The 26356-nt window shown below is 41.6% G+C and overlaps 1 protein-coding gene across 7 annotated transcripts in view; it reads left to right on the forward strand.

Annotated features, from left to right (window-relative positions):
* The window catches only part of CSNK1G3 (casein kinase 1 gamma 3), a 145418-nt gene that overhangs the window by 108931 nt on the left and 10131 nt on the right, over positions 1-26356 (forward strand). For 4 of the 7 annotated variants that reach the window (XM_025200395.1, XM_025200397.1, XM_025200396.1 and 1 more), the window contains 7 exons: positions 6312-6397; positions 6514-6598; positions 7635-7783; positions 10791-10886; positions 13551-13646; positions 20955-21061; positions 21544-21567. In XM_025200395.1, the coding sequence (XP_025056180.1) occupies positions 6312-6397; positions 6514-6598; positions 7635-7783; positions 10791-10886; positions 13551-13646; positions 20955-21061; positions 21544-21567 (643 nt within the window). The remainder of the gene's footprint in view (positions 1-6311; positions 6398-6513; positions 6599-7634; positions 7784-10790; positions 10887-13550; positions 13647-20954; positions 21062-21543; positions 21568-26356) is intronic. The other 3 variants (XM_025200398.1, XM_006020714.3, XM_006020715.3) reach the window with 3 other exon arrangements.

The following is a 26356-nucleotide window of genomic DNA, read 5'->3' on the forward strand; positions in this document are numbered from 1 at the left end:
CCCACACATCCCACACCCCACACATCCACATATACACCCCAAACACACCCCACCCACACCATACCCTCCACACAACAGTCCTACACACCTCAACCACACCTACACATGCACCCCTTATGCACCCTCACACACTGCCCCTGCACCATACCCAGACCCCTCCCAAACATACTTCCCCAACCACTCCCCCCCCACCCTTCCACACACAATATACAAGTAAACCCTCACCCCTAAAAGGAGTACTTCCCATCCAAACGGAGAGACTTGCAGTGGCAAAGGTCAGGGGTTAGGGAGTGGGATGGAGACCAGGGGGTGGGGCACCTGCCAAGGGGTGGGGTTACACTTGCGACCCTTGATGCCTCACCAAAACTTGTTAAACAGCCCTCCAGCTGAAATAATTGCCTTCCCCTGCTGTAGATGCAGGTTTGAGACTGGGTGATCTGCAGATTGCTACTCCCTGGACGAAATCATTTGTGTTACCTTTGTTCCATCACAAGGGACATTTTAGGGACTTCAGGACCTGATGTATTATGTGATCCAAGCTTTTTAAATAGCTTTAATGTAGCACTTTGGCCCAGCAGAAGTGGTCCTGCCCCTTGATGAGGCCCAATTATGGACTGTATCAAAGCAGTCTGTCAGAGGCTAGCTACTTTTTTTCTCTCAGCTACTAGAAGGCTGGACAAGAAATACCAAGTTCTTTCCAAGGTGAAGAGAATTTTTGCCATCACCCCAAGCTCTCCAACAATTGTTCCTTTGCTAAAGTGAAGGTAAAGCTATTACAGCTGCCCCCAAAAGAGAACGAAGCATTTTGATGTTCCCAAGAGAAAGCCATTATGCTCTTTGCTAATGTGTAGTTTAGAATAGCAAATTATAAGATTTTTTTTTTGCCCTATAAGGCTTCCATATATACAAGCCTGTTGCTGACATTGGACTTCCTATTCTTGGCATGAAGTAGGGTAGATATTCACCTTTATCTATAGAACAGGAGTGTCAGCTACCTGAAGGGTGGTTCCAAAGAGGATGGAGCTAGTGTTCTCAATGGTGGCAGATGGCAGGACCAGGAGCAGTCGCAGCAAGGGAACAGTAGGAATCTCAAGTTGCAGCAAGGGAAATTCAGGTTAGATATTAAGAAAAACTAATACAGAGGGTAGTAAGGCACTGGAACTGGCTACCTAGAGAGGTAGTGGAATTTCCATCTTTGGAGGTTTTTAAGACCTGACTAGACAAACCCTTAGCTGGGATGATATAGTTGGGGATGGTCCTGCTTTGACCAGGGGGTGGACTAGATGACCTCCTGAGGTCCCTTCCAAACCTGATTTTCTATAGTTCTGTGATTTTGTTGGCTACAATGGACCAACTCTTGGGATCATCATAAATTCTCATTTATTGAACATGTGAAGTTACCAATAAAATCATAAATGCAAACTTTGAATTATCGGTGGTACTGGTCACCTTAGCATGCATACACGTGTGCTCATTCAGACCCATGTAGTATAGTGTATAGTAACTGAGGGTCACGCTCACTGCCTTTTATCCCTTTCAGGTAGACTTGTGATCCCCAGCATCATCTTGGCTGCCCAATCCAGAGGTCGCTGATCCACATGGATTTTGAGTAGTCCATGACAGCTGTTAGTCATAGGGATCTCTGCCTACTGGTACCTGAAGTTTCAGGAGTCCACCCTTGACTTGTTGACTTAATGGCTGTATTGTCATGGGTTACAGGAATAGTCAATAGAGTGGGTGCTTAGTTCCAGGAATCAATTCTTTCGCTTGATTAGCTTAAAATGGCTTGTAGAGTAATTTTGTAATGGTAAATTCCTCTGGCTAGGCTATTGTCAGTTAACAGCCAGAGGTACTTGGTTTGTCATTCATACTCTCATGCATTCAAGGGACTGCCCAATATAACAGATTTTATCACTTTACAATTACAATTTCAGTGCAGGTTTTAACAGCGGTCCAGGGTATAACTTCATTCTACAGGGAGTACATTCCTTAAGGGTTTAAAAGTCTATAATATAAAATACAAAATGCCATGGTAAAGCTGAGACAGATTCATAGAGGTAGGGTTGGAAGGGACCTTGTAGATCTTCTAGTCCGACCCCCTGCCTGGGCAGGAGAGAAAACTGGGCTCAAATTACCCCAGCCAGGTAAATGTCGAGCCTCCTCTTAAAGACCCCCAGGGTAGGAGCCATCACCACTTCCCTTGGAAGTTGGTTCCAGATCCTAGCTGCCCTGACTGTGAAGTAGTGCCCCTCTAATGTCTAGTCTAAACCTACTCTCTAGCAACTTATGCCCATTATTCCTTGTTACTCCAGGAGGTGCTCGGGGGAACAAGGTCTCTTCCAAACCCTGCTGGTCCCCCCTAGTAAGTTTATAGACAGCCACCAGGTCCCCCCCTCAGCCTTCTCTTGCGAAGTCTGAACAGGTTAAGGTCCCATAGCCTCTCCTCGTAGGGTCTCCCCTACTGTCCCTGGATCATAAAAGTGGCCTTCCTTTGGACCCTCTCAATGCTGTCCACATCCCTCCTGAGGTGCGGTGTCCAGAACTGGATGCAGTACTCCAGCTGTGGCCTGACCAGTGTCACATAGAGGGGGAGGATCACCTCCTTGGCCCTACTTGTGATGCATCTGTGGATGCACGACAAGGTACAGTTAGCGCTACTGATCGTGTTCTCACATTATTGGCCCATGTTCATCTTGGAGTCCATAATGACTCCAAGATCTCTTTCTGCCACCATGCTTTTGAGAAGGGAGTTCCCCAGCCTATAGGTATGCTGCTGGTTCCTACTGCCCAAGTGCAGCACTCTGCACTTGTCAGTATTAAATCCCATCCTATTTTCATTTGCCCACTCCTGTAACCTGTCCAGGTCTTGCTGTAATCTGTCCTTCCCTTTTAGCGTGCCCACCTCACCCCAAATCTTGGTGGTGTTTGTGAATTTAAACAGGCTGTTCTTTGCCCCATTGTCCAAGTCGCTAATAAAGAAATTGAACAGTGTGGGCCCAAGGACTGAGCCCTGGGGGACCCCACTGCCCACTTCCCTCCAGGTCAAAAATTATCCATCCACCACCGCTCTCTGAGTATGACCCCTCAGCCAATTTGTAATCCATCTGACTGTATAGGCATCAATGCCACAGTCACTTAGCTTTTTATTGGGAATGGGGCTGGAGACAGTGTCAAAGGCCTTCCTGAAGTCCAGAAAGACTACATCCACTGCGACACCTGTGTCCAATGATTTTGTGACCTGATTGGAGAAGTCAGTCAGGTTGGTCTGACAGGACCTGCCCCTAATGAAACCATGCTGGTTGAAATATAAAAAATATATCATGAAAATATAAATATTTGATGAAATGTAAAAATGCACTGTGAGAAATATATAAAAATGCAATGTGAGGTAGTGAAGATCAAAGGTTACTGGGGACAGTGAGTTATTAGCACCAGGATATACTTACAGTCTTTGCAGTGGATATTTTAGTTCTTTTATTTTCCTTAGTGACACTCAGCTTAATTGATATGTAGATGTAGTTTCAAGGTTTCTCCTACAGAAAGCCACTTCAGCTGCCTGGCTTGCTCTGAGCCTTGCCACACCCATGCAATGAATGTGCTAGGTCTTTGCCAGTACTTAGAAGGAAAAAGAAATGTACAAAATGGGGGGGAGATGAGTTGCAAGCAAGAAGGGGCTTCTGTTATATCAGTGTCCAGAAGAGAAATGTAGAATGGGGGCTTTTCTACTACAATTTTATGATATGCAGTGGTGATGCGGAGTATGGGGCCTAGGGCCCTGGCTTGAACTCTAGCTCAAGGATGGGACATGCAAAGGTGGTATGGCATACAGGGACACAAACCACTGGTTCCAGCTCAGGCTCTGGCACAGGGCAAACAGTGGCACTGGCACAGAGCCCTGAGCATCAGTGGTAATGTGAGGCACATGTTGCTGACTCTAGCACTAAGCATGTGGTGATGGGTCTGGTGGTCAATGCACTGGGGCCATGGTGGTGGCAGTGGGTGAAGCAGCTGAAAGGCAACCAGGGCTGTGTTAGCTCGCACTTGCTGTCATGCCTCTGGCTACGCTGCCCAACTTTAGCCCAGTGGACCAGATACAATGGCTCCTCAGGCCAGATCTAGCCCACAGGCTGTATATATGACAGCCTTGGCCTAGAAGAAAGCCCTTATAGTTGTTATTGCAAAGGGACTAGTGGTAATAAAGACTTGCAAGAAGATGCCTCTAGAAACTCTCTAGGTGCTGCCTTTTGATCCATGACTGTGGCAGTTATGAGACTTTCTTCCTATCTGAGAGAGAAGTTATTTGAAAGAGTTCCAAAATACTATTGAAGATCTTCCATGTGAGGGTTTGAAGCTCTTCAGAGCATGAATTGAAGGACTGCATGTTTGCAGACTCCGGGGCCAACTTGCATGTCATGGAATTTATGCACTAGCTCCAAAGAGAGAACTCAAATACCAAATATATTCCATCACCAATGGGTATATTGAGCATTCTTCCTCTTCTCCTTCTTTGCTGGCACATCCATCCTGTGAATTGCCAAGAAAGTATCCATGCTTTATGAAATGCAAACATTCCTCAGCTGCACAAAGTATTCTGCAGCATGTTTCAGGTAGCGGAAAAAGGTTTTCTGGTCTGATCAGTAGATGTCTTCAATTACCTTTAGTGCCGCCCTTTGTTTCCTCCTCCACCAGCCCTGTCTCCAGTCTGTATGGCCCCAAATTGTATCAGACTTGTTGGTACAAGACATTGTGACAGCTAGCTATACCATACAGTTCAGGTCACTACTTGGCCCCCAGCTCCCTTTAATATACCTTCCCACAAAATTTTGCTATAGCAGGAGGTACTCTCCCTGCTAGCCTTGGGAACAGCAGGAGGCACGACTTTAGTCTTTTGTACTCTAGGTCAGCTGGTGAATAAACCAAACTCTAACTCAAAAATATGGTTACAGTGAAGAATCTTGAGTTCACTGAAGCCACTGGCACTTCCCATGACATAAAGGGTGCATCTCCCACTGAATTATGAGAACTCATTCTGCTGCTTCAGGATGATAGCAAGGACACGTGTCTTGATTCTTACCTGTACTTGCATGACAATGTGCCAGACTTCATTTCCTTAGCCAAGAGATCTCAAGGCACAGTAATATTAGCAGACTATCTGGATATCATACTGCGTTTAAGCTGTGGTGTGAAATTGCAAAAGTGGAACTGCTGTCCATTGTCAGAATACGTTCTGTTAGGGCCCATGCAGTCTTCATAACATCCTTGCACTATGTTTTCTTAATGGATATATGAAGTTTAGTTCCTTGAAGCTCCTGATTAGATGTTGCATTTGGGAAAGTAGTTCTTTACCTGCAGGACTCCAAGGCCTATCCTCAGGTACATGGAAACTTCTTTCGAGTTGCCATGATGAAGACATGTATATGGAGAGTCACTTACAGAAGAAAAAGAAGTTTCTTGTCAGAAATTGCAGCTCTTCCATCTGCACACTTTGATGCAGCCCTCCTTCCCCTTTCTCAGCCACACTCAGTGTATAATTGGCATTGCGAGGGAGCTCAGGACCAGGAAGTACACACTTTGCCTTCAGTACAAGGCATGAGGTGGTGTGGGGCTACAGTGTACCCCAGGACTACTGCTAATGCAAAAAGTCTGAATGCTTAACATGCATGCATGCCCACAGTGAGGATGTGCCAACATATTTTGAATGGCAACAGTTGACGGTAAGTAATTTCTCTTTTTTTGGTTGACTGACTAGTGTAAACCAGCATAGACAGAAAATGTTGTTACTGCAGAATGATTTCATCCACAGTTCAATTTTAAGGTCAATTAGATAGGTGAGCAAGGTGCAGCTGGTAGCTTTGGCAATTTTCAATTTGCAAAGTCACCTTACTGTCAGACTTCTTCCCTTCTTCCCCCTGCTCCTCCCTACCTTGGCTTCTTCAAAAAAAAAATAGGTAGCCATTTATAGATTCTTTTAGTTTTGTGGTGTCACCCCCACAGCAAACACACAGTTGAAAAAATGTGAGTGACTGAAGGAAATAATTCCCTTCAATGGAAGACTATTTTTACTTATCATACTATTAATTTCTATGTGAAAAATGACTTGTTTGCTGCATTGTTGAGATTAATGCATCAGCCTATTTTGTATTGACATTTTTGGTTAAATCTTTTAGTTCACAGTAGGCAAATGTATGCTGTTCAATTAATTTTTCTACATCCGTAAGCTTCTAAATATAGTGAAAATTCTAAATTAAATTAAAATTGAAGTGTATCATGTAGACTTGGTGTTCTATGAATATTTTTATTTTATGTTTCAGAGCAAAGTAGAAGAGATGATTTGGAAGCTTTGGGTCATATGTTTATGTATTTTCTCAGAGGAAGCCTCCCATGGCAAGGTTTAAAGGTAATGTTGTTCATAGCCTTTCTCTCTCCTTTCAAATTATCAGCTGGATCTTGATTCCTTTATAAAATTGTCCACTAAAACATTTTCTGAAGTTCTGTGTTTCTCTTCTATCTTAGGCTGACACCCTAAAAGAACGCTATCAGAAAATTGGAGATACAAAACGAGCAACACCTATAGAAGTATTGTGTGAGAACTTTCCAGGTAATGCCAGTTAATAACTTGTGCATACATATGGAAGGTAAAGCTGGTGTGGATTTTTGTTTTTAATACATTAGGACTATAAGAAATATAGTCCTAATTTATTAAGTGGCATAGCTTTCAAATGCATGTAAAGTATAGTGTGGTATCGGATATAAGAAATATCCTCTGGAAATAGTGGTTTTCTTTCACTGGTGGTTATCAGAGAGAGAGCATACATATTTTTGTTATAGTGTGCATTAGTTGTTTGCAGTGTCATTTGTGTCCTGTCTCCTAGATTTGAAAAATGCATTGTAATCTTAACTATAAGAATATTGATTAAAGCATTTTTGAATTATTATTTTGAGAGAGAGGAGACCTGTCAACAAGTTGAAAATTGTTTCCTCAAAATTAATTTTAAAATAGTATCAAAAATTGGTGTTGCCTCTGAGTTGCCTTTAGCCACTTTTGTGGCATCATAGTTTTATTTTGGTATATGTTTTTTCAAAAATCCCTTTACTTCTGTGTAAAAGACATAAACAGGGGAAACTGATATACTACACAACAAAACAGGTGAATAGGACAAATCACACATTGCTAACAAATAGACACAGTAAATAAAACTGAAAAAAATAGAAAAATATTTTCTATGCATATACACCTCTTGTATTTAATAATCTTGGATGAAAAACATTATTTTTCATATGCTTCCCATTCATAGGCTGGGAATTTGTTCAGCCAACATAGCCTTTATCATGAAAACACTTCAATATATGAATGGTTCCATGGGTTCAATGAACTATTTATGAGCACAAAATTAATTGAGTATATGATATTATCCAGGATTGAGTTTTTTAGATTAAATGAATTGGGTTCTGTAGATTATCAAAATTAAACTTCTGGGAAATCGCTGAAGTACCATGATACAAATCTCTTCTTGGTCTTATATATTAAGTTAAGTGAACCTAAGTTATTTAAGTTGCTTTAAAATGGAATAATAAATGGAATTGTTTAGTCTTTAAACACAAATGGCAATTGTGAACATTTTTTATTTGTATAGAGGAAATGGCTACATACCTACGTTATGTAAGAAGGCTAGATTTTTTTGAAAAACCGGACTATGACTACTTAAGAAAGCTCTTTACAGACTTATTTGATCGGAAGGGCTATATGTTTGATTATGAATATGACTGGATTGGCAAACAGCTGGTGAGTACAGTTAAGCTGTTAATAAGATGCTGTATTCTTAGTCTTATCATTTTTTTTTAGCTATAGTAATTAGTCTTGACTTTTCCAGGACACAAAAAATATGATGCATAAAGAATCTCAAGTCAAATTATTAAAATTACAAACAGTTTCTATTATAATACCACTTCCACAAGCTCTTAACTTTGTGAAAGGCAACCTTTTAGCCCTAAGTTTTTTCATATTGAGCCTTTTCCCAGTGTGGGACAATTTTATTTAAAAGAAAGCAAAATCCCACTTGATTTTATAATAGGAGGTTGTAGAATTCTAGCAACTTTTTGAGTAGAAGAATTGTAGAGGAATTATACTAATTTAACTTTTGAATGGATAGAATCTTCTGCAATAATATGTGTTACTTTTGGTTTGGGGATTTTTTTTTCTGTTTTTAAGCAATTTAAAAATCACTTCTGAGCATCTGCACATTATAGTATATATAAATAGCTCTATTAATAGCTGTTGATAATAGATAACACACTGCATGCTTTGTGTTGATAATAGAGCTATTATAACTCTATTAGTAGCTGTTGATTAATAGATCTATTAATAGTTGTTGAACAGAATGGTTGGAGATTTGTTTTCTCTGGCATCTCTAAACTAATAATGGTGAATGCCAGGGAGGGTAATGAATAGGGGAAAAATCAATAGTTTTCACCCTGTGGTCTGCAGATGCTTGGGAGTCCTCAGACTAAGTCTAAGGGGTTCACAAAAGATTACTATGATCAATCAGAATTATGTGAATACCCACACTTACAGTCAAAAAGGTCCACACCTCCATTCAAAATTTTTAGGGGTCCACAAATAAAAAAAGGTTGAAAAGCACTGCTCTAGATCTGTTCAGTTCAATGATCTCCCTCTAGCATCTACTTTTGCCACTGTGAAAGATGGGATACTGGGCTAGATGGACAATTGGTCTGACCTAGCACGGCACTTCTTGTGACAGAGACTATACAAAAGTCTTTACCATTTTGGCATCAAAATATTCATCCTTCCTGGTCAGTTTGACAGGGGTATAGGCTGATGCTTTCAAGCTTTTTGGAGCAGTTTGATCAAAAGAGCTTCTGAGGGTCTGTGAGACACAGCTATACACCAACATTTTTTTTCTTTTAAAAATTCTCTCTCAGACTACTGAAACAATGGAAGACATTGGACAAAGTCATGGTTCTACATAATTTAGCTTGTTAAAGAAAATAACTGATTTGAAAAAAACTGAAGAAAAGCTTTGTTTGGGGCCAAGCACCAAAACATTTTGAAGAAACCCAAACACTTTCCACAAAAATTGTAGTTGAAAACCCATAAACATTTTCAGCCAGCCCAAGTCTCAACACAAGTTTTTCTTCGTTCTGCAATATCTTACAAATTCTAAGCTTTCATTTTTTACAGTTATATAAGCCAAATATGGATTTGTTCTGAAAGTGTTAATACCATCTTATAAACTCTTCTTTATTAGTCTTACTAATTATATTGCCCTACTAATTAGATCTTTGTTTACTTTTACATTTCTAATAACTTTCACATTTTTAGCATGCCAGCAGTTTATATTCTCTGTATTATAATTGAATTAAGGGCAACCTGGGCAAACATAAATCTGGTACTGATGAGCTTTAGAGTGCTTGCCTTTGTAGCATAATTAGTCTTCTGTTTAATACTGATTGTGTGCAAAAATTACGTTAATTTATATTGCAGTAGTTGCCAGGGAGCAGTTCATGGATCAGGTCCCTCATATACTAGCTAGGCAATGTGACTGTCTTTTTGTTCTGTTTCACATCTTGGGAAATGTTCAGATGTGAAACAAAGGACAAAAGGAAATATATTTTTACCATCAAACCTTCTTTGCTTGCATAAAGTTAATATAGGCAGGGAAGAGATGGTAATAAAAGGTAGCTTGAGGGACACCTGTTCAAGATGTTTAATTTTAGTAAAATGTGTCAACTGGAAAATGACTGCGCTTCAGATTACATCATTTTAATGGATTATGGTGTACATGTAGTATTACAAAATGCAACACACATTATAGTGAAAGTGTACTAGGGCGTTTGGGATGATAGCAGATTGTAAATAATTTATTGTAATACATTTACAGGGAGAGGGAGATAAGGTTACTTGTGAAATCTTTTGACACATCCTGCCTTTGATTACTCAGCTGCTAGTCAATTTCAGCTAACCTAATTGATTTGTAGCTTTTCTTCCATCTTTAAAAATTAAATAAATACATAAATGTTTGAGCTTCATTCTTCAGGATTTAGAAGTTCTGTTGGGTTTTCCAAATTTTGAGGTGTTTGTGTAAATTCCACCATCTGGAACTATTCATATGCATCACTGGAATTCTCTGCCATTCATGTTTCAATGGATGTTGCACGATTAATATAATGGAAATACATATTTTTTTGTTCGTGTTAAAATGGCTTTTCCCACCCACCCAAACTTTCCAAAAATTTATCTGAAAGTACAGAGACTAATTATAGGAAATTTCAACTTGAAAGAGAGTTGCACAAAAATGTTTAGAAGTTCTCAGTAACTAAAGTCAATTTAAATGGAATACAGTATTCTTTAACTAGATTGGGAACATCACTTCTGGCTAGAGTATTGGTAAATTAAAAAATAAGCCGATAGAAATTAATCATGAAATGTACTCCATTGGTTTTTTCGTACCAATCTAGAGTATCTTCTAAGCACGATTGTAAATTCATTATAATTCAAAGTTATTGAAATATTAAAGTAATTGTGTTACAGGAAGCTGCCATTACATTTTTAGATGGGCCAGAGTGAAATCGAGACTTTAAGTTTTAGTATTAGTGATGAGAGAAGAGAGGGGTTCCATTTCATTGGGTGATGTGTTTTATATGCTCACTTCTCAAATTTAAGGCAGACTTAGAAACACTTTTATTTTGGATTACAGTTCAATAATTATTGGTAAGACTTAGAGAACATTTATTTTTTTTACCAGTTTGCTACATAATGTTTATATTTGTAGCCTACTCCAGTGGGTTCAATTCATTCAGACCCTGCGTTATCATCAAACAGAGAAGCACATCAGCATAGAGATAAGATCCAGCAATCTAAAAATCAGGTATGTTGCTCAAAGATTCTTATCATCATTTTATTTTCTCTTATAAATTGCTGTTCTTTGTATTGAAATAGCAGTTATTGTTTGTCATTGGATTCCAAAATAAAACTGGTATCAGTTTTTGCTGTCCCTGTAGCTTTGATTTCTGAAGCCATGGGCAGAAGTATTGTTTGAAACATTTCAAACAACAAGGTACAGACATGCAGGGCCAAAGTAGTGCTGCAGAATGACCCTCAGGAAAAATTAAAATGTTCTTCTTCATTTTGAAACGCATCGTGAAATATCTCTATGATCCTATAGTTCTCTAGCATCCCACAGTGCCCCATCTCTCATCTCTTTGGGAAGAAGGGGTTGTGGTGCTGGGTAGTGGAGATTCCTCCTCTCTAGCCCCAGTGATGGTGTGTGCATGCGCTGTGCTGAAACATGCTGAATTTGAAGCACTCCAAGATTCAGAGCACTTCAAATGCACATCTGTCTTTTGCCTGAATATTGCTTGTTAAATGCATGAATCTTCTTTGTTACAGCGACTTTTTAGGACACTTTATTTTTGAAGTATTGCTAGAGTGATATTGTAGCTATGATGGTCCAGGAAATATGAAAGAGGAAAGGACTTTTATGGATGATAATGGACAAAAACTGTATGGTTGGAGAATGTTTTGAAGGCAGTGTATTTTTTAGGTTACTTATTTCAGGTCACAATATTTTTGAAATTATATATGGCTGGGAGAGTGGGGGAGCTGGGCTTCCCAGCGCTATATGCATAGTTGGGTAGAGCGATACGCAGAGTGGGGAAGAGAACTGCGTGAAGCTTTGGTTGCCGATTCGATTCGGAGGAGATTTGGCCCAATTCAGCAGCCGAATCTCTGAATCTGAAACAAATCGGGAGACCCATTAAAAGATCTGAATTGATTCTGAAGCTTCCGAATAGATTCAGAGTTTCAATTTGACCAGGGAGAGGCAGGCACAATCAGGTGGCTGCAGGTTCTCCCTTGGCTCCTCCGGCTGTGCCTGCCTCTCCTCAGGTGGAGGGAACCACAGGAGAAGCCCCCATGGCTGCCCTGCCTTGCCCCAGCCTCCCAGCACTTAAAAAAAAAAAAAAAAAAAAAGCATCACACTCACTGGCTGCAGCAGTGGCAATCAGGGCCTCTGGGGGCTCATGGCAGAGCCTCCCCACACAGTGGGGGCAGTGGGGATTGCTCCGCCTCCCCCCCCCCCACCTGGTGCCTGCATGGCAGCTGCCCCATGGCGCAGGTGCAGTGTGATTTGGCAGGGCACTGCTCACTGTCTGGGAGCTGGGGCCATATGGGCTGAGTGCTGCGGGACTCTGGGTGACTGCTGGAGTCACCCCAGCTCCCAGACAAAAGGGGGGAGGCAATCCCTGCTGACCTGCACTGCTGTTTACTGTAGTGTAGGTACAATGTAAAATGTGTATTTAAAAAAGAAGGCAAACAAGAGTCTACATGACCACTGAACCAAAAATATCATTCAATTCGCGTTATTACACATTTATGGCTATCCCATGCATCTGAGTCATTTTCCTAAGGCAGTTGTTTTATTCAGTTTTGCGTGTGCCAAAATTAAGTAGTCATTGCATGTTGTGCTTTATTTATTCATGCACCATGTAAACATTTAACAGGTCTATTTATTAATGCTTTGAGACATTCATACTTATAATGGAGTGTAGGGGGCCTTCAGTTCTCTGTATTTACTGGGGAGGCCCCAGTAAATCTTAATCTACCACTGGGTGCAGAGGCAGCAGGGGGGGGGAGGCAGCCACCATCCCCCTCCCACCCCATTTTGTACTCAATTAAAGATGGTAGGCAGCCACCATCGCCCTCCCACCCCATTTTGTACTCAATTAAAGAGAAGGGGCTTTCTCCCACATGTTAAATGGTGGGGGCTTCTCTTTAGAAGCTAGTGAATATGGTACTAGGTAGCATCAAACCATGGGTGTGGTGGTAGCAGGGTCCTAGCAGGGCTCCCTGACAGGTTGGCACTGGCAGGCTATCAAGAGGCCAGCTGGTCTCCCTCCCTTCTCCTTGGAGAGGGGAGGGAGAACAGCGGACTGTGGGATGCTGGAAGTCCTAGAGACCCTTGTAACGCTGTGACCCAGTACGTGTCCAAATTAAAGCTGGATAGTAACCAGAGATAGAGTTGTTACACTTTTTAAGCAGTGACTTTATAACTGGTTGGCTCTTTTTTTATAGCTGCATGGCATATATGTAATGTGCAGCAAGGGCTTGTTTGTACCTGTATAGGCATTATAGGTAGTGCTACCAAATTAAGAAATTTCTTTTTGAAATACCACTATTGTAGCACTCTGTGTCATTGTAGTTCTTCAAACAGCTTGAACAACTATACAGTTGCTTTTTGTAGCTCTACAAGGGCACATTTAGTGCAACAGCTGTAACACTTGTCCATAGTATTTCATGTTTGAAACTTCTGGTTTTCAGCCCCTCCGTACTTGGTATAATAGTGAGACTTAAGTGTAACTATTATACCAAGTATTTATACTTGGATATGTATATACATAGATGGATTCAGTCTATATATGCTGTTCTCCCATGTGATTTTTATTTCACATATTATGTACATTGCTTGTTTGTAATACAATAGTTGGGATTTTTTCCTTATCTATGTATGCTTAATGCATTATGTTATTGGCAGACAACAGACCACAGGGCAGCGTGGGACTCCCAGCAGGCCAACCCCCATCACTTGAGAGCTCACCTAGCAGCTGACAGACATGGTGGCTCGGTACAGGTATTTTCTGTTTCTTTGCATGACTGATTACTTCCACATTTTGTGACCATGCTCCCCTCTAATTCATGGCATGAATCCACTTTTCAGCTGAAAAGTTTTCCTAATAGTCATTTACATGCATTTTCTTCTTTCTTGTTTTATAGTTTCCAAATAGAAATACATTATGCACAAAGTTTGGCTCCTTTTGTTTGTTGAATTTCTGCTTAAACTATTCCTACAAATGCCTGTAGTAGGCAAGTAATCTAGCTTTCTAAAAATACTTTGCTCTAGTAAACCAGAGGTTCTCACCCTTTTTGCCTACAGCTGATGAGCAGTGCCAGGTTGGTCTATGGACTGAATCCAGCACAGTGCTGGCCCAGCTGGGGCCCAATCCAGCCACACAGGGCTTGGAAAAATTGGTGGCAGAGCTCTGGCAGTGTTAATTGGCACAGTTCCCGTGTTACCATATTTCTGAGCCCATAGAGAGCCCCATGGGCTAGATCTGGCCTGTGGGGCAGGTGTTGAGCACCCTTGTAGTAAACCAAACAGTTTTAATTTTTTTTATTACATTTGCAACTAACACAGTATTAATTTAATTAGACAGTTTAAACCAATAAATAGTCAAGATTCTGTCTTGTCGTGTTTTTGGTTGAATGTAACTTAATTAAAATGATTTCATTTTTATACAAGCTTATTTAATACTAGCTCATTTGAATGACTTGTGCCAATGCAGTGCTTTACACTTTTACCCAGGTAAAAAGAAAAAACGTGGAAAGTAACTAATAGCAGTGGTTTTTAGTTTGAGGTACTTTTAAAGTTATGTAATTTTATGTCATTTAAAAAAATATATGAGAGAAATTTTTGGTATGATACCCCTACCAATGTTTCCTCTACGATGTAGTGGTCCGTGAGTGCGCTGTTTCGGTCCCTGAGCGTGCCGTGAGCATGCTGCTTCAGTCCATTCCCAAATTGGTCCTGTCTCCCCCTTTCATCGTGCGCCGCTTCGGTCCAAACATCAGTTGTTCTAATGTTTTGAGCCTCTTGGAGAAGAAAGTGTTTGCACTCTCTTTATCTCAGTGGTAATGGGAAACATTTTACTTTCATTTTCCCATTTGTGCCTGCCATTATTCACTGTGTGTCCATGGTCAATTCTTTCTGCCACTGTTTCCCAGCTGCTGTCAGGTCCTTGGACTGGAAATCTAAGTCCCTCCATGCTGCCCTCTTTTAAATCACATGCTCTTCACTGTGGTTTCAGCCACTGCCCCCCACAGAGCCCTATGATAAGAAAGCCTCTGTTTGGGCTGCAGCAACTTGGATCTTTATTTTAAGTGCTGTGGACTCAGTGCTGCTCTTCTCAAGTGCTCGGAGTTGTTGCAAAATTTCCCAAGCACCTGGTGTTTCCTGGTGTCACCCTCCAAATCATGCCCTGCAACTGGTGTTCCAACCTACAGAGAACCTGCATGGTTGTTACACAAAGGAACTACTGGGGGGCAGCCAGCACCAGACTGCCTGTGCAGAAATGGCCTGATAGTAGCATCAGGTTGACTGCACCTTGATCCTGCTTGCCCTTGCCCCATGCGAAGATTGGGGGCTGGGGTGGGCCACATGTCCTCACTTGGCTGCCTGCGCTGCACGTCTGGAGGGGCTGCCAGGCTCCGGGCTGGGTCGTTGGGCAATCAAGAGCCCAGTGGCTCGTCCAGGGGCGTGACATGGGGACACCGGCGGGTAGAGGGGGATGTGCTCCTCCTCTTCCACCGTGCACGCAGCAATGGGAGCCGCAGCTGCCCACCCACACCCCTGGACAAACTGCTGGGCTTCGATTGCCCTAGCCTGGCTGGGGCGTCATTCATGGTGAATGGGATCCCATCCAGGCCAGGTCATACGACAATCCCCACAGTGCAGGAGGGAGCGGGGCAGCACCCTGCCCCTACTGCACCCCATCCTGCACTGTGGGGTTCTTGATCAGCACCCCCCCCCAGTGAAACTTACCTGTGGCTGCGATCCTGGCTAGGAGTGTGCGGGTATCTCAGTGTGTCCACCCCTCCCCACTCCTGCAGCAGCCTGTGGCTGGGTTGGGGCGGGTGTGTGGCTTGAAAAAGTTACTGCGCGGCAGGATTTTTTCTTGTGCACAGCTGTACGCATGTGCGACTTAGAGGGAACCTTGGCCTCTACAAATTCAATGTATTTTTTGGCTTACTCTAGATAAGGAGGCCCATTGTGAGGGCAAAAACTATTTTGCCAGAAATAGTGAATTTTAACTGTATACCAGATGGTATCAAAATCGCAAAGTAGAAAATTGTAGATAAAGGTTTTTCTCTGACTTTTTTTTGATAGAAGCTTTTGATGTAGCTTGTAACAAGGACAGACAAAAATATTCAGATATCAGTGGGATGTATGGCCTCTTGAGATCTAGGAAGAATATTGCTAAATATAGTGAATGAAGAACGTTCAGAAATCCAATTTGTGTTTGTGCCTCTATTTGTGAGTAAAATAACCCAGTTCTGTTAAATAAATAATCCTACCCATCACAGCAGCTTTTACATTTACTAATTTATATTTTGCATGTATGTTCTGAGAAATAGCAGCTCCATGTTTTTTTGGCAGCCACCAAACCACTGAATCTGTTTATCAACACCATCCAGCATATTTCTTATTTATAAACACTAGTATGATGGGATTAAATTACTGGTACCTAAATTTAGAGATTGGCCAGTCTGGATTTTATCTAAAACAAATGGTGTTCTATTATATCTGCATTGATATTCCACCCCCCAGTATAATCCAGTTACAGCCAATCATTGAATTTTCTTCTTTTATCTTTAGTATCGTTGTTTTTCTTAATTCTTCAATGACACTGTATTTTAGTCTCTTTTCAACTTTCTTTTTTTCCCCTCCTCCTTCAAATATATTTCACTGAGTGCATGTACATAGATGAAGCAATTCTTAGGAGATTTGAGGCGGTAAGAATCAAAATAGTCAGGGGGCTGCAGGTGGGGAGTGAGGGGGCCATGCTGAGGAAATGGGGTCATAAATTGCCTCATGCTGAGGAAAAGGTTGGAAAGCACTGGTTTAATTGCTCTAAATTACTATCTAAAAGCTTTATTTTGTTGGTTTTTTTACTTGTTTATATAAAAAAGTATTTATGGAAATGCATATGTTTTTAGACTAGTATTTAGAATGTAAACACTTTTTTTCAAAGTAGGAAATGAATTTTGGAAATTGCTAGAGAAGTTGGACAAATTGTCTTATTGGTTATGGTAATTGTATTCTGTTTCTGAAGGACCCAGAAATGTTTTGAGCAAGCTGTCTATGGAAATGAATGCATTTTGTTATTTAGTTCTAATTTTAATGTGATAGCTTACAATGTGAGCTGTGAAGGAAAGTCTTTAGCTCTTCTGAAAATACCCACACCCATTCTTCCACTTACCTATATTTGTAGCAATATATTGAAAATGTTGAGTCTTCAACCGTCTATTTTCCCGAGGTTTTCTTAACTTTATTAATGAAAGCATCCTACTGTACATTACAGTATTTCATTAATCAACCTCCCAGGTCCTTGCTTCACAAAAGTTTGTCTTGGTTCCCAAAAATGTCAGCTGAATAACAGTGATTAATTGTCTCCTTCACTGTTTACAACTGCCTAAAGTGCTTGTATGCAAAGACCTTACTAAGCTGTTTGTTGTTTGGTGTTTTTTTCATCATTTGCTATTTTATTCAGCTAGCCAAGAAACCCACTAAATGTAGGAAGTTCATTCCACATAGTAATCAGATTTTTAGGAAGCACTTACAATATTGTTTTCACAAGATTACGTTTTTGAAACGATGAAAAATACTACTAGTTTGCCCTAGTATTTTGTACAGGCACCACCTTTCAAAGGATAGTTCAGAAGAGAACAGAATGTAGTACAGACTCTTCCTATATGGTTCTCCATTTCCATCACAGCATATCCGTAGAAAGATGGTGGGGATATGAAGTAAAATTAATGCTTCTCACTGAACTACGGAAACTTGGGAATGTGTTTTTATAGTACAAATACCTTTGAAAATGTGAGTTTCTGGCATAATGAGAATAGGTGTGCTTTGAGTTACAAGAGACATTTGTTTCAAGAAACAGCATGTAAAACAGCATATTAGCATCTTCATACCTTTATAGATGGCCAAAAAAGCTCCTGCATAAATTATTATCGTGTTTTACAAAGAACCAAGGTTAATTTTGAATGATTATGTATTGAAAATGAGATAGCACAGGTGTGCTAACAAATTCCTCACGTATCTCAGCTTACAAGCACATACAGCATGTTTCAGCTCTGCAGCAAAACAAAGGATTATTTCCCAATCATTTATAGTTCTTTATTGTGAATTTGAGTCGGGAAGAAAAAGTATAGAATGCATAAAAGAAAGGTTATGGGACTAGCCTAAAGATGTATTGTGTTTAGAGATCTTTGTTTCTTCCTGTTTCATTCTAGTAATGATTCTTTGGCTTCTTGTCTGTTAGTGCAGGTCCTCCCTAGTCCTGGCCTACCCTACTGTTCATCAGTACCTCTTCCCCCTGTAGCAGATATGGCACTGGGCAGCAAAATCACCCCCTAGAGGCCCAGGGGCTCCCCCCCCCCCCCCCCCCCCACTTGCTTGCCCCCTCTGGTGTCTTAGGGTCCCACTCTGTTGTCTTTCCTGCTGTACTTTGATGTTATGATTGAACACCTGGGCTGCCCCTATAGGGCAGGTGGGTTTTGGATCTTAGACCCATGTCTGGGTTGAGACCCCCTGGCCTTGGCCCACTTTGCTCTGGCTGGGTCTGTCTACCTGAGGTCCATTGTTTCAAAATCATAGGCTCCTGGGCCTGGCTGTGGGTCCCTTGGCCTGTGGTCTCACCCTCACGGGCTCTGGGCTTGTGCCACCAGTCTTTGTTGTTTAACCCCACAGTCCTTCTGCTAAGAGTAGTGCTAGATCCTTTAAAGGGTCTAGGACCTGGAGGTGCCATTGGCATCTTTCGTGGTGGCCTCCTTTGCCACAGTCCGGTCCTCCAATATTTAAACGCAAATAAAAAGATAGCATCTGCTTTCAAACTAACAGGGTTTTCATCCTGGGTTAATGCCAAACCATGGCAAAACTACCACAAAGCCCCAAAATACTTATCTTTGGCAGCCTGGTGGTCCAAGGGCTTACTGCAGCCTGGAGTCCTTCCTCCTTGTCTGGTCAAGCTCTGGGCTCCTCCCTGGAGCTTTGCTTTCTGCAGCCTACAGGGCCAGCCTGAACCCCTTGCTTCAGGCCCTGGGCTTATGTCTCTCTCTGGGTCACCTGATCCACTGCTTCTGCCCCAGGCTTGTCAATCACTGGCCGCATCTGGGCCAGGCACCCATTTTATTCAAGGGCCCTCTGCTGCAGTCCCATGCAACAGCAGTGGCTGGCTGCACTCAGTGGTTAGTGACAGGATCTCCCTATCTCACCCACTTCAAAATATTTCAAGTTTGGCAAAGTTAATAAGCACCTGAAAACAGGGTTTCATATTAGGAAGTGTTAACAGCTCTGTTTACATCTTCTAAGGGGCTATATTTTGAGAACTTCTAAGACAGGGGAGATGAATAGCATGTTGATGGTTCCACAGCCCCCAGAGGTCTACTGCATCTACCTCAATCACTAAATTAAAAGAATCTCCTGAAGCAGAAGCTCTTGGACCATCTTCCTTGCCTATTATGCTGACATGCCTGATGTACCTCTTCTAGTATCACATCCTATCTGCTGTTCTGGCACTGGCTCCATGTTAAGTGTTACATATATATCCTGCAGACCTATGCTGCTGTGTTACCTAAACAGAATTGCATCCTTTTGCTGATGCAGCCTTCCTAAACCTAGACACAGCTTTGACTTCTCCTTATACCACTGTCCTTTGCATTATCAGAATAACCCCATCACTGAATTGAGAAGGCTTACTTGTTAAAAATCCTGAGAGAACCAAGATGTTTTGGGAGTTAAAGGAATTTAAAAGAAGAGGTGTTAGAGTGTTAAAGGTAGAAATACTTCTATTTGTTAGGTAACAGTAAGGGCTCCTGCAGCATCCTGCAACCAGCAGTCTTTCCTTCCTTGATGAGTGTTCCTTTGTTAATGACCCACCTGGTTCTGCTGGGGAAAGGGCACTCTGCTTACAAATTTGGAGGTGCCATGCAAGACAGAGATAAGTTAGAGGTGCCTTAATTTTATTGGCTTCTGTCAGTATCATGCAAAGAGTGGCGGGGGGGAAGGCCTGACACTTGTTCCTTTTCTTAAGCCCCTGGCACGTGTTCAATTAAAAGTTTCTCTGCGATCTGATCCTAACACTTGCATCTCCTACCATGCTACGCATTCATAGCAGGAGGCATGATTGTGGAATCAGGGGTCAAATGCCAGTCATGCCCTTTCTACTTGCCAGTACACAGTGAGCCAGGGATCCTGATCCTAGGTTTCTCCCTGCACTGGCAAGCTGGAAGCTGGGTGTCTGCAGCTCAGTGTGACCTGGGACTGTCCTGGGGCCGGGGTGGACAATCAAGGGATTGTCCTGGAGGAGAGCAGGAACAGGGAGTAAAGTCCAGATTGCAAGCTGAGCCAGCTGTCAGTAATCAGGGACCAAGTTACCAGATCCAAGAGGGGAACCCAGAAGCAGAGTCCAAAACATGGGCCAAGTCAAGATTCAGAAGTCAGACATCAAGCTACCAGATCCAGGGGAAAATCTTAGAGTCTGAGTCATAGGACAAGTCAAGGTTCAGGAGTCAGAAGCTGAGTTACCAAATTCAAGGGGAAATCCAAAAAGTTGGAGTCCAGAAACACAGCTGAGCAGAGACAGAAAATCAGGAAGCCAGAGAGGATAGCAGAGAGGCTTACCAGAGCATACCTTCAGGAGAACTGTTGGCTAGCATGCAGCCTGGTGCCACAGGTGGAACTAAACTGGAGAGGCTGCTCTTCCCAGCAGCCAATCAGGAGGCCCTGGCAGTGGCCATCTGGTTCATTAGCTGGGCTAAGAGCTGCCAATCAAAGCCCCCAGGCAGGTGTGTCCCCCTGGCAGGAGGTCTGCCTGTTAGGGCTCCTGACAGGCCCAAAACCTGGATAGTCTCAGGGCAGGTTCACCCAGGGCAGTCCGGCTGACAATCAGCTGGTTGTTGGCTGCAGCCTGGACAGCCTGAAGGAAAAGTCAGGAAGGTAGAAGAATGAAGCAAAGTTCACATACTCATAACAGTACATAAGATTAATATATTAATAGCACTAATTGCGATTTCTCACTCTATTACTAACTTCAAGAATCTTATACATGTGAATGTGCACTTGTATAACTTATTAAAATATTTCTGGTTATTGCAGGTGGTGAGCTCAACAAATGGAGAATTGAACACAGATGACCCAACTGCAGGTCGTTCAAATGCTCCTATCACCGCCCCCACAGAAGTAGAAGTAATGGATGATACAAAGTATGTATTTTTCTTTTCTATTAAATTTTACCAGCCAGCATTTTGATCCTGTGTGTTCAACTTGTCAGAATTTCACTGACTTCATATTTATTTCAAAATCCTTTTGCTCTCAAATGCTTTCACTGAAATCTATTTTAAATCTAATTACAGCTGGTGAGTGGCTAAATACTTTGATATTTACTTTTAAACTTAATTTTAGCTTTAGTTAGTTAAATGCTAGAATGTGCATTACTCATAATGACTGTTAATAATATTAGTTTACACTTATATTACGCTGATAAAATGTGCCTGCTTTACCTTTAGTGAAATATGTATTTCCCTTTCCTATTTATTTAATTAGATTTGGTAAGAATATTTGCTTTAGTTTTTTTCTCTTTTTTAAAATAACTGTTCTGAATACAAGTCTCATATATGAAAATGTAGACTTTCTACTGTATGGTGTTCTGATTCTCTTTTCTTCCTTATATTTTTTTTGTGCCTAGCTGCCAGAAAGTGTTGAACATGTGGTGAGTTCTAAAGTGTAGGCAAGCAGAAATAGCTCCATTGGCTTTCTTATTGCTGCATTTAAAACTTTAATGTAAAGATTCTTAAAATACCAATTTACAATTGGAACACTGATTGCAAAAGGATTTCAGGTTCATCATAGAATAAGATAGTCTGTCTACAAACAGACTGAAACACCAGCATGTGAAGGAGCTGTTTTGCCTGCTTTAACTCTTGTTTGTTCAAGTGGTGGAGTTTGTGGTGTATTTTTTTCTAATACTCTTAAATGGATAACACTATATTAATTATATATATTATTTGTTATGCTCTTTTAGAGAGAAAATACTCATGTTTCAACACACTCAAGTAATATCTTAACATCTGAAAACATCTAGAAAATAACTAATTTATCTGAACTGGCACTAAATGCTAGCAGATGTTTGAACTTTGCACATGATATTTTTAAATATAGCACTTACTAAATTATTAGTAACTGGTGACAGCTTGCTAACTAATCACAAAAACTTAACTGTAGGGTACATAAAATCACAGTACGTTACAGTGAAAGGAGGATAATGTAGATGCATGGTATGTGGATGTTAAATGCACACTTTTGGAGAGTGCCCCCTGTAATGAAGTACAAGAGATTTTCCTTGGTAATATAAAAAAAAAGAAATACCATTTTTATAGCTGTTGAGAACATGATTTCACAGTGGGGGGCAGTTGATCAGCAAATGGATGCACTCATGCATAGCAGTGTTTCATTAGTAACATAAATGATAGCAGTAACATAGTAGCAACCCAGATGCCAACCACATTTATGTCAGGGCCTGTTTTGTTAGGCTTTAGAAAGGATGTGTTCCCCAAAGAAGTTATAGTTGTGTATTTCTTTTTAGAGAAATTGTCCATGTTGGACCACATCTACATAGATAAAATCACTAAGCCAGTTGTCAGTGCCTTCAAGCATATGGTGCTACCCAGCGTGCCACCTAAACTAAAAGCAGTCTAGCCCTGTCTATGGGGTGCTTCAAGAGGGCTAGTTTTTATTGAGGAGTAACAAGAGCCATCTGGCCTGCTCCTAAGTCAAATAGTCCACTCATTGCTAGTGCTTCTGCTTTGGGAGGCAGTTCATTTGCAGCATAGGACACCACTTCCAGGTACTGTAAAGGCCCCATGCATGCCAGATTATCCTTCTTGTGTAGGGTCTATTGCGACTGCACCTGTGCTGCCTTACTTTCTATAGGAGAGGACACGGAGTGTTGAGCCATACTATGTGTTCTCTTCCTTTTTACCATCTGTGGTTGTGAAACGTTACTGTGTTCTTCATCCGGCAGAATCTAGTAGCATGTTAAATTTCTTCTGGGTTTTTAAAGACACCAAGCCCTTAATAGAGATATAGGACCTGCTTCCCGTATATAATTCAGAATGATGGAAGCTAAGTTGCCAGGTTTCCAAGATCTGCTCATCTTGCAGTCATGTCTCAGTGACAGGCATGTCCACAGCTTTCTATGCCTGGGAGGAGACCAAGTCCTAGTATTCTGTTCTTCTATCTTGAAGTCTTTCAGGTGTTCTTGGGAAGCTAAGAAGCCAGTACCTTTGAACCTATCTGTCTAGGTAGGGACTGGATGACTGCTACTGCAATTGTAGAAGGCATTTCATAGCAACCTAGTTTAACATACAAAGCCAAATAGAAGAGAGATTCTGTATGTACAATTCAACATCAGCTTTCAATAATAGCCCCTGCTATCTACTTTCTTATAAAATGATCTTAACTTTAGTTCAGTTTAGAGGGAACTGGCTGCTAATAGCCAAGAGCAAAATCTAGTAACTGGTTCTTTGAGATGAGTTATCTATAAACATACTACAACATGTCCTCTGTCCATGTCGACAGTAGTCTTTCTTCCAGCAGATTCTTATCAACAAAAGAACAGAGTACAGGTTGTGGCCTCCTGCCCGTTGTCACCTGTGCTGCTACAGGATGTGAGAAGATTGGCTGGGTACTGGCATGTCCCCAGTGGCCACCGCTGTTAGAGATTCTGATCTTTGGCACATAGGTTGCTTTTGTACTGAGAGATGAATCTGTAAGGGTTGGTTGCTATAGAGTAAGAAGTATTTCTTTATTGTTAGGTTTACCCAAATAATCTGGGATCCTGATTTTCTCTGTTTAAAATCCAAAATTTGCTGATTAAAACACCCAAAATCCACATTTTCCCACAATTTAAAATGAAACACCACTATATATAGGTACTAGTTGAACACAATATTTTACTGATATATTTACATTTTTAAAGCAATTTGGAAGCCCCCAGTGCTTCAATAGTTAAAATAAATTCTAAATACCTATATATTTTGACATTTGATTTTGGTTTTATCATAGAAAATTAGAGCTCCCCCTGCCCTTTCACTAATCAGGACATGGGTCCAGCTGTAGCTATCCTCCCCTGCTGCTTTGTAGCACTGAGCAGCCCTGATTTGCTGGTGCCCCTCCCCCCTCAGTCCTGCTGGTGCCCCTCACTCCCAATCTGCAGCCCCCTGAGCCCGGCAGCTCACCTTGCTCTCAAACCACAGCCCCCCACCCCCTAACCCTGCCTGTGCCCCTTACTCCTGGCCCAGTTTCCCATCCCTGCCAGTGTCCCTCACTCCTGACCCACAGCCCCCCTCCCTCCTCACTGGTGCCTCTCATTCCTGGCTTGCAGCCCCCAGGCCCCAGCCTCCCAGTGTCTAAGGAAGGGCGTGGGTGTGTAGGGCAGGGGGAGTGCCCTGACCATAGGCTTTGCTTCGGTGGGGTGGCATGGGAGGCATGTGCCCCCCACAGTGGGCACAGAGCTGCAGCCTGGCCAGATTGTCATGGGCAGGAGCTACCTCCATGGCCCAGCAGGCAGGACCCAGCATGGGAGGGCGCAGTGGGGCAGGGAGACTCAGTATTACCACCACCAGGACCTCTGTGTCAGCTGTCACCCCCGTTCCGTCTCTCTCCCGCCCCCCACCCCGTCCTTGGCTGGTGGTCCTGACAGCATCAACGTGTCTCACCACCCTGCTTTGCCCTCTTGTACCAGGTCCTGCCTGCTGGGCCATGGAGGAGGCTCCTGTCCATGTTGGTCCAGCCACGTTGCAGCCCCATTCCCACTGTGGGCACACACATTTGGGGGGCAAATGCCCCCCCATACTCTCCTGATGCCTTGCCTACGCCTCTCCCCCACAACCCCTCCACATCTCCTCTATGCTCCCCTATAGATTTACTTGTTGGGAGCTGCTCTCTACTGTGCTACCTGGCTGCCATGTACATATGGGCGCAAACACACGTGGCACCCCCTGCCTGATCACCCTTCTCCCACTCCTGCCAGCCCCAAGAAGCCCCTTGCAAGCTGGGGCTTTCAGTCTGCAAAGGGAAACATAGGTTTCCCATGTTTTTCTCTCTTAAAGGAGAAAATTCACTTTTTTTTCTCCTAATAAGGAGAAAATACATGTTTTTCCACAGTAAATGGAAAACCCAGATCCCTGCTAACAATTCATTCAGTGTTATGATGAGATTACAATAGACCAGAAGCAGCCTTCTTTTGAAGTCTTAATCGCATGTAAAAACATGTGTATTGCCTTATACCTATGGTAGGCAGATCTGTCTTCAAAATGCTGCAGTATGTGTTGAAATTAATTCTTTCACAGACAGATCTACCTAGGGAGCATTGTTCTCAACTGTTCACAGTCTGGTTTAATCACTGCAGTGACCTCATGTTAGAAATACTTTCTGATCAAGTACAGTCATTAAGTATTTTCCTGAAGTTATAGTCAAATCAGATACTTAAATTGTTTTACCTATATTACAATATAGCATTAGTATCCATAATTTAGTGTGCTGGATGATTTATAGATTTGGCTTGATTTTATCCTAAAGAGAGAGGCTGGGGGAGTCATTTCTGAAAAACACCAAAGTGTAAAATTTTCGAATGTAGAAAACTACTTAAACCCATGAAAGTAAAGCCCAAACAATGCTGAGAAGTACTGAAAAGCAGCAGTTGCTTCTTTCAGTTTATATAGGATTTATCTTTGTTCCGCATTTCTGAACAAAATAATTACTGCTATGTCTATCTTAGAGCTTTGGGCTTGATTTGTGGCTTTTGCATCCTATATGTTAAACTAATAAATCTTAAGATCCCTTTGTGTAGCTTATTCCTGTTAACTGTTGTGAAATATCAGAATCTCACTTTCCCAAAGAATTACTTTACTGCCTGTGGAAGAAATCTAACTTGCAATTTTCTGGTTCACTGTTCCTTTAGAATTATTTTTAAATTTTGTTGGTGATTTAAGGTCTAAATAGGTGCTGCAAACAGGGATGTAGTAGTAGCGTACATTATTATTTTGAATATGTTAAAGTGCTCTTGATTGGGGTTTTTTGTTTTGTTTCATTTAACCATGTATTGCAGGGAATCTTGATCAACCACAAAAATAAAGTTTGTATCTCATAAGGTGCTGTGAGGTTAATTTACTTAATTGATACAGATACGTAAGGATTAAGCTCAGGTTTTCATATCTATAGCATGATAGGGCTTGTAGGAATCAGTTATAAAGAAATTGTTCCATTTGTTCCTTTGCTTAACATTTGCTCCTTCTGAAAATATGTAGAAAGTCAAAGCTGTTACAGAAGTATTTCATTCATAATTTTTTTTCATATTTTAGAAGAACACATTTAGTATTTTCCTAAAACATTCTGAGTTTTATAGTTGCTGTCAAGTCTTTTTTTTTTTGCTTTTCTTTTTTTTCCAAATGGCATAAGTATAAACCAGCATCATCTTCTGCATAAAAATAAACATTCAT

This window comes from Alligator sinensis, unplaced genomic scaffold (genome assembly GCF_000455745.1).
Source record: "Alligator sinensis unplaced genomic scaffold, ASM45574v1 scaffold227_1, whole genome shotgun sequence".
Taxonomy (NCBI): domain Eukaryota; kingdom Metazoa; phylum Chordata; order Crocodylia; family Alligatoridae; genus Alligator; species Alligator sinensis.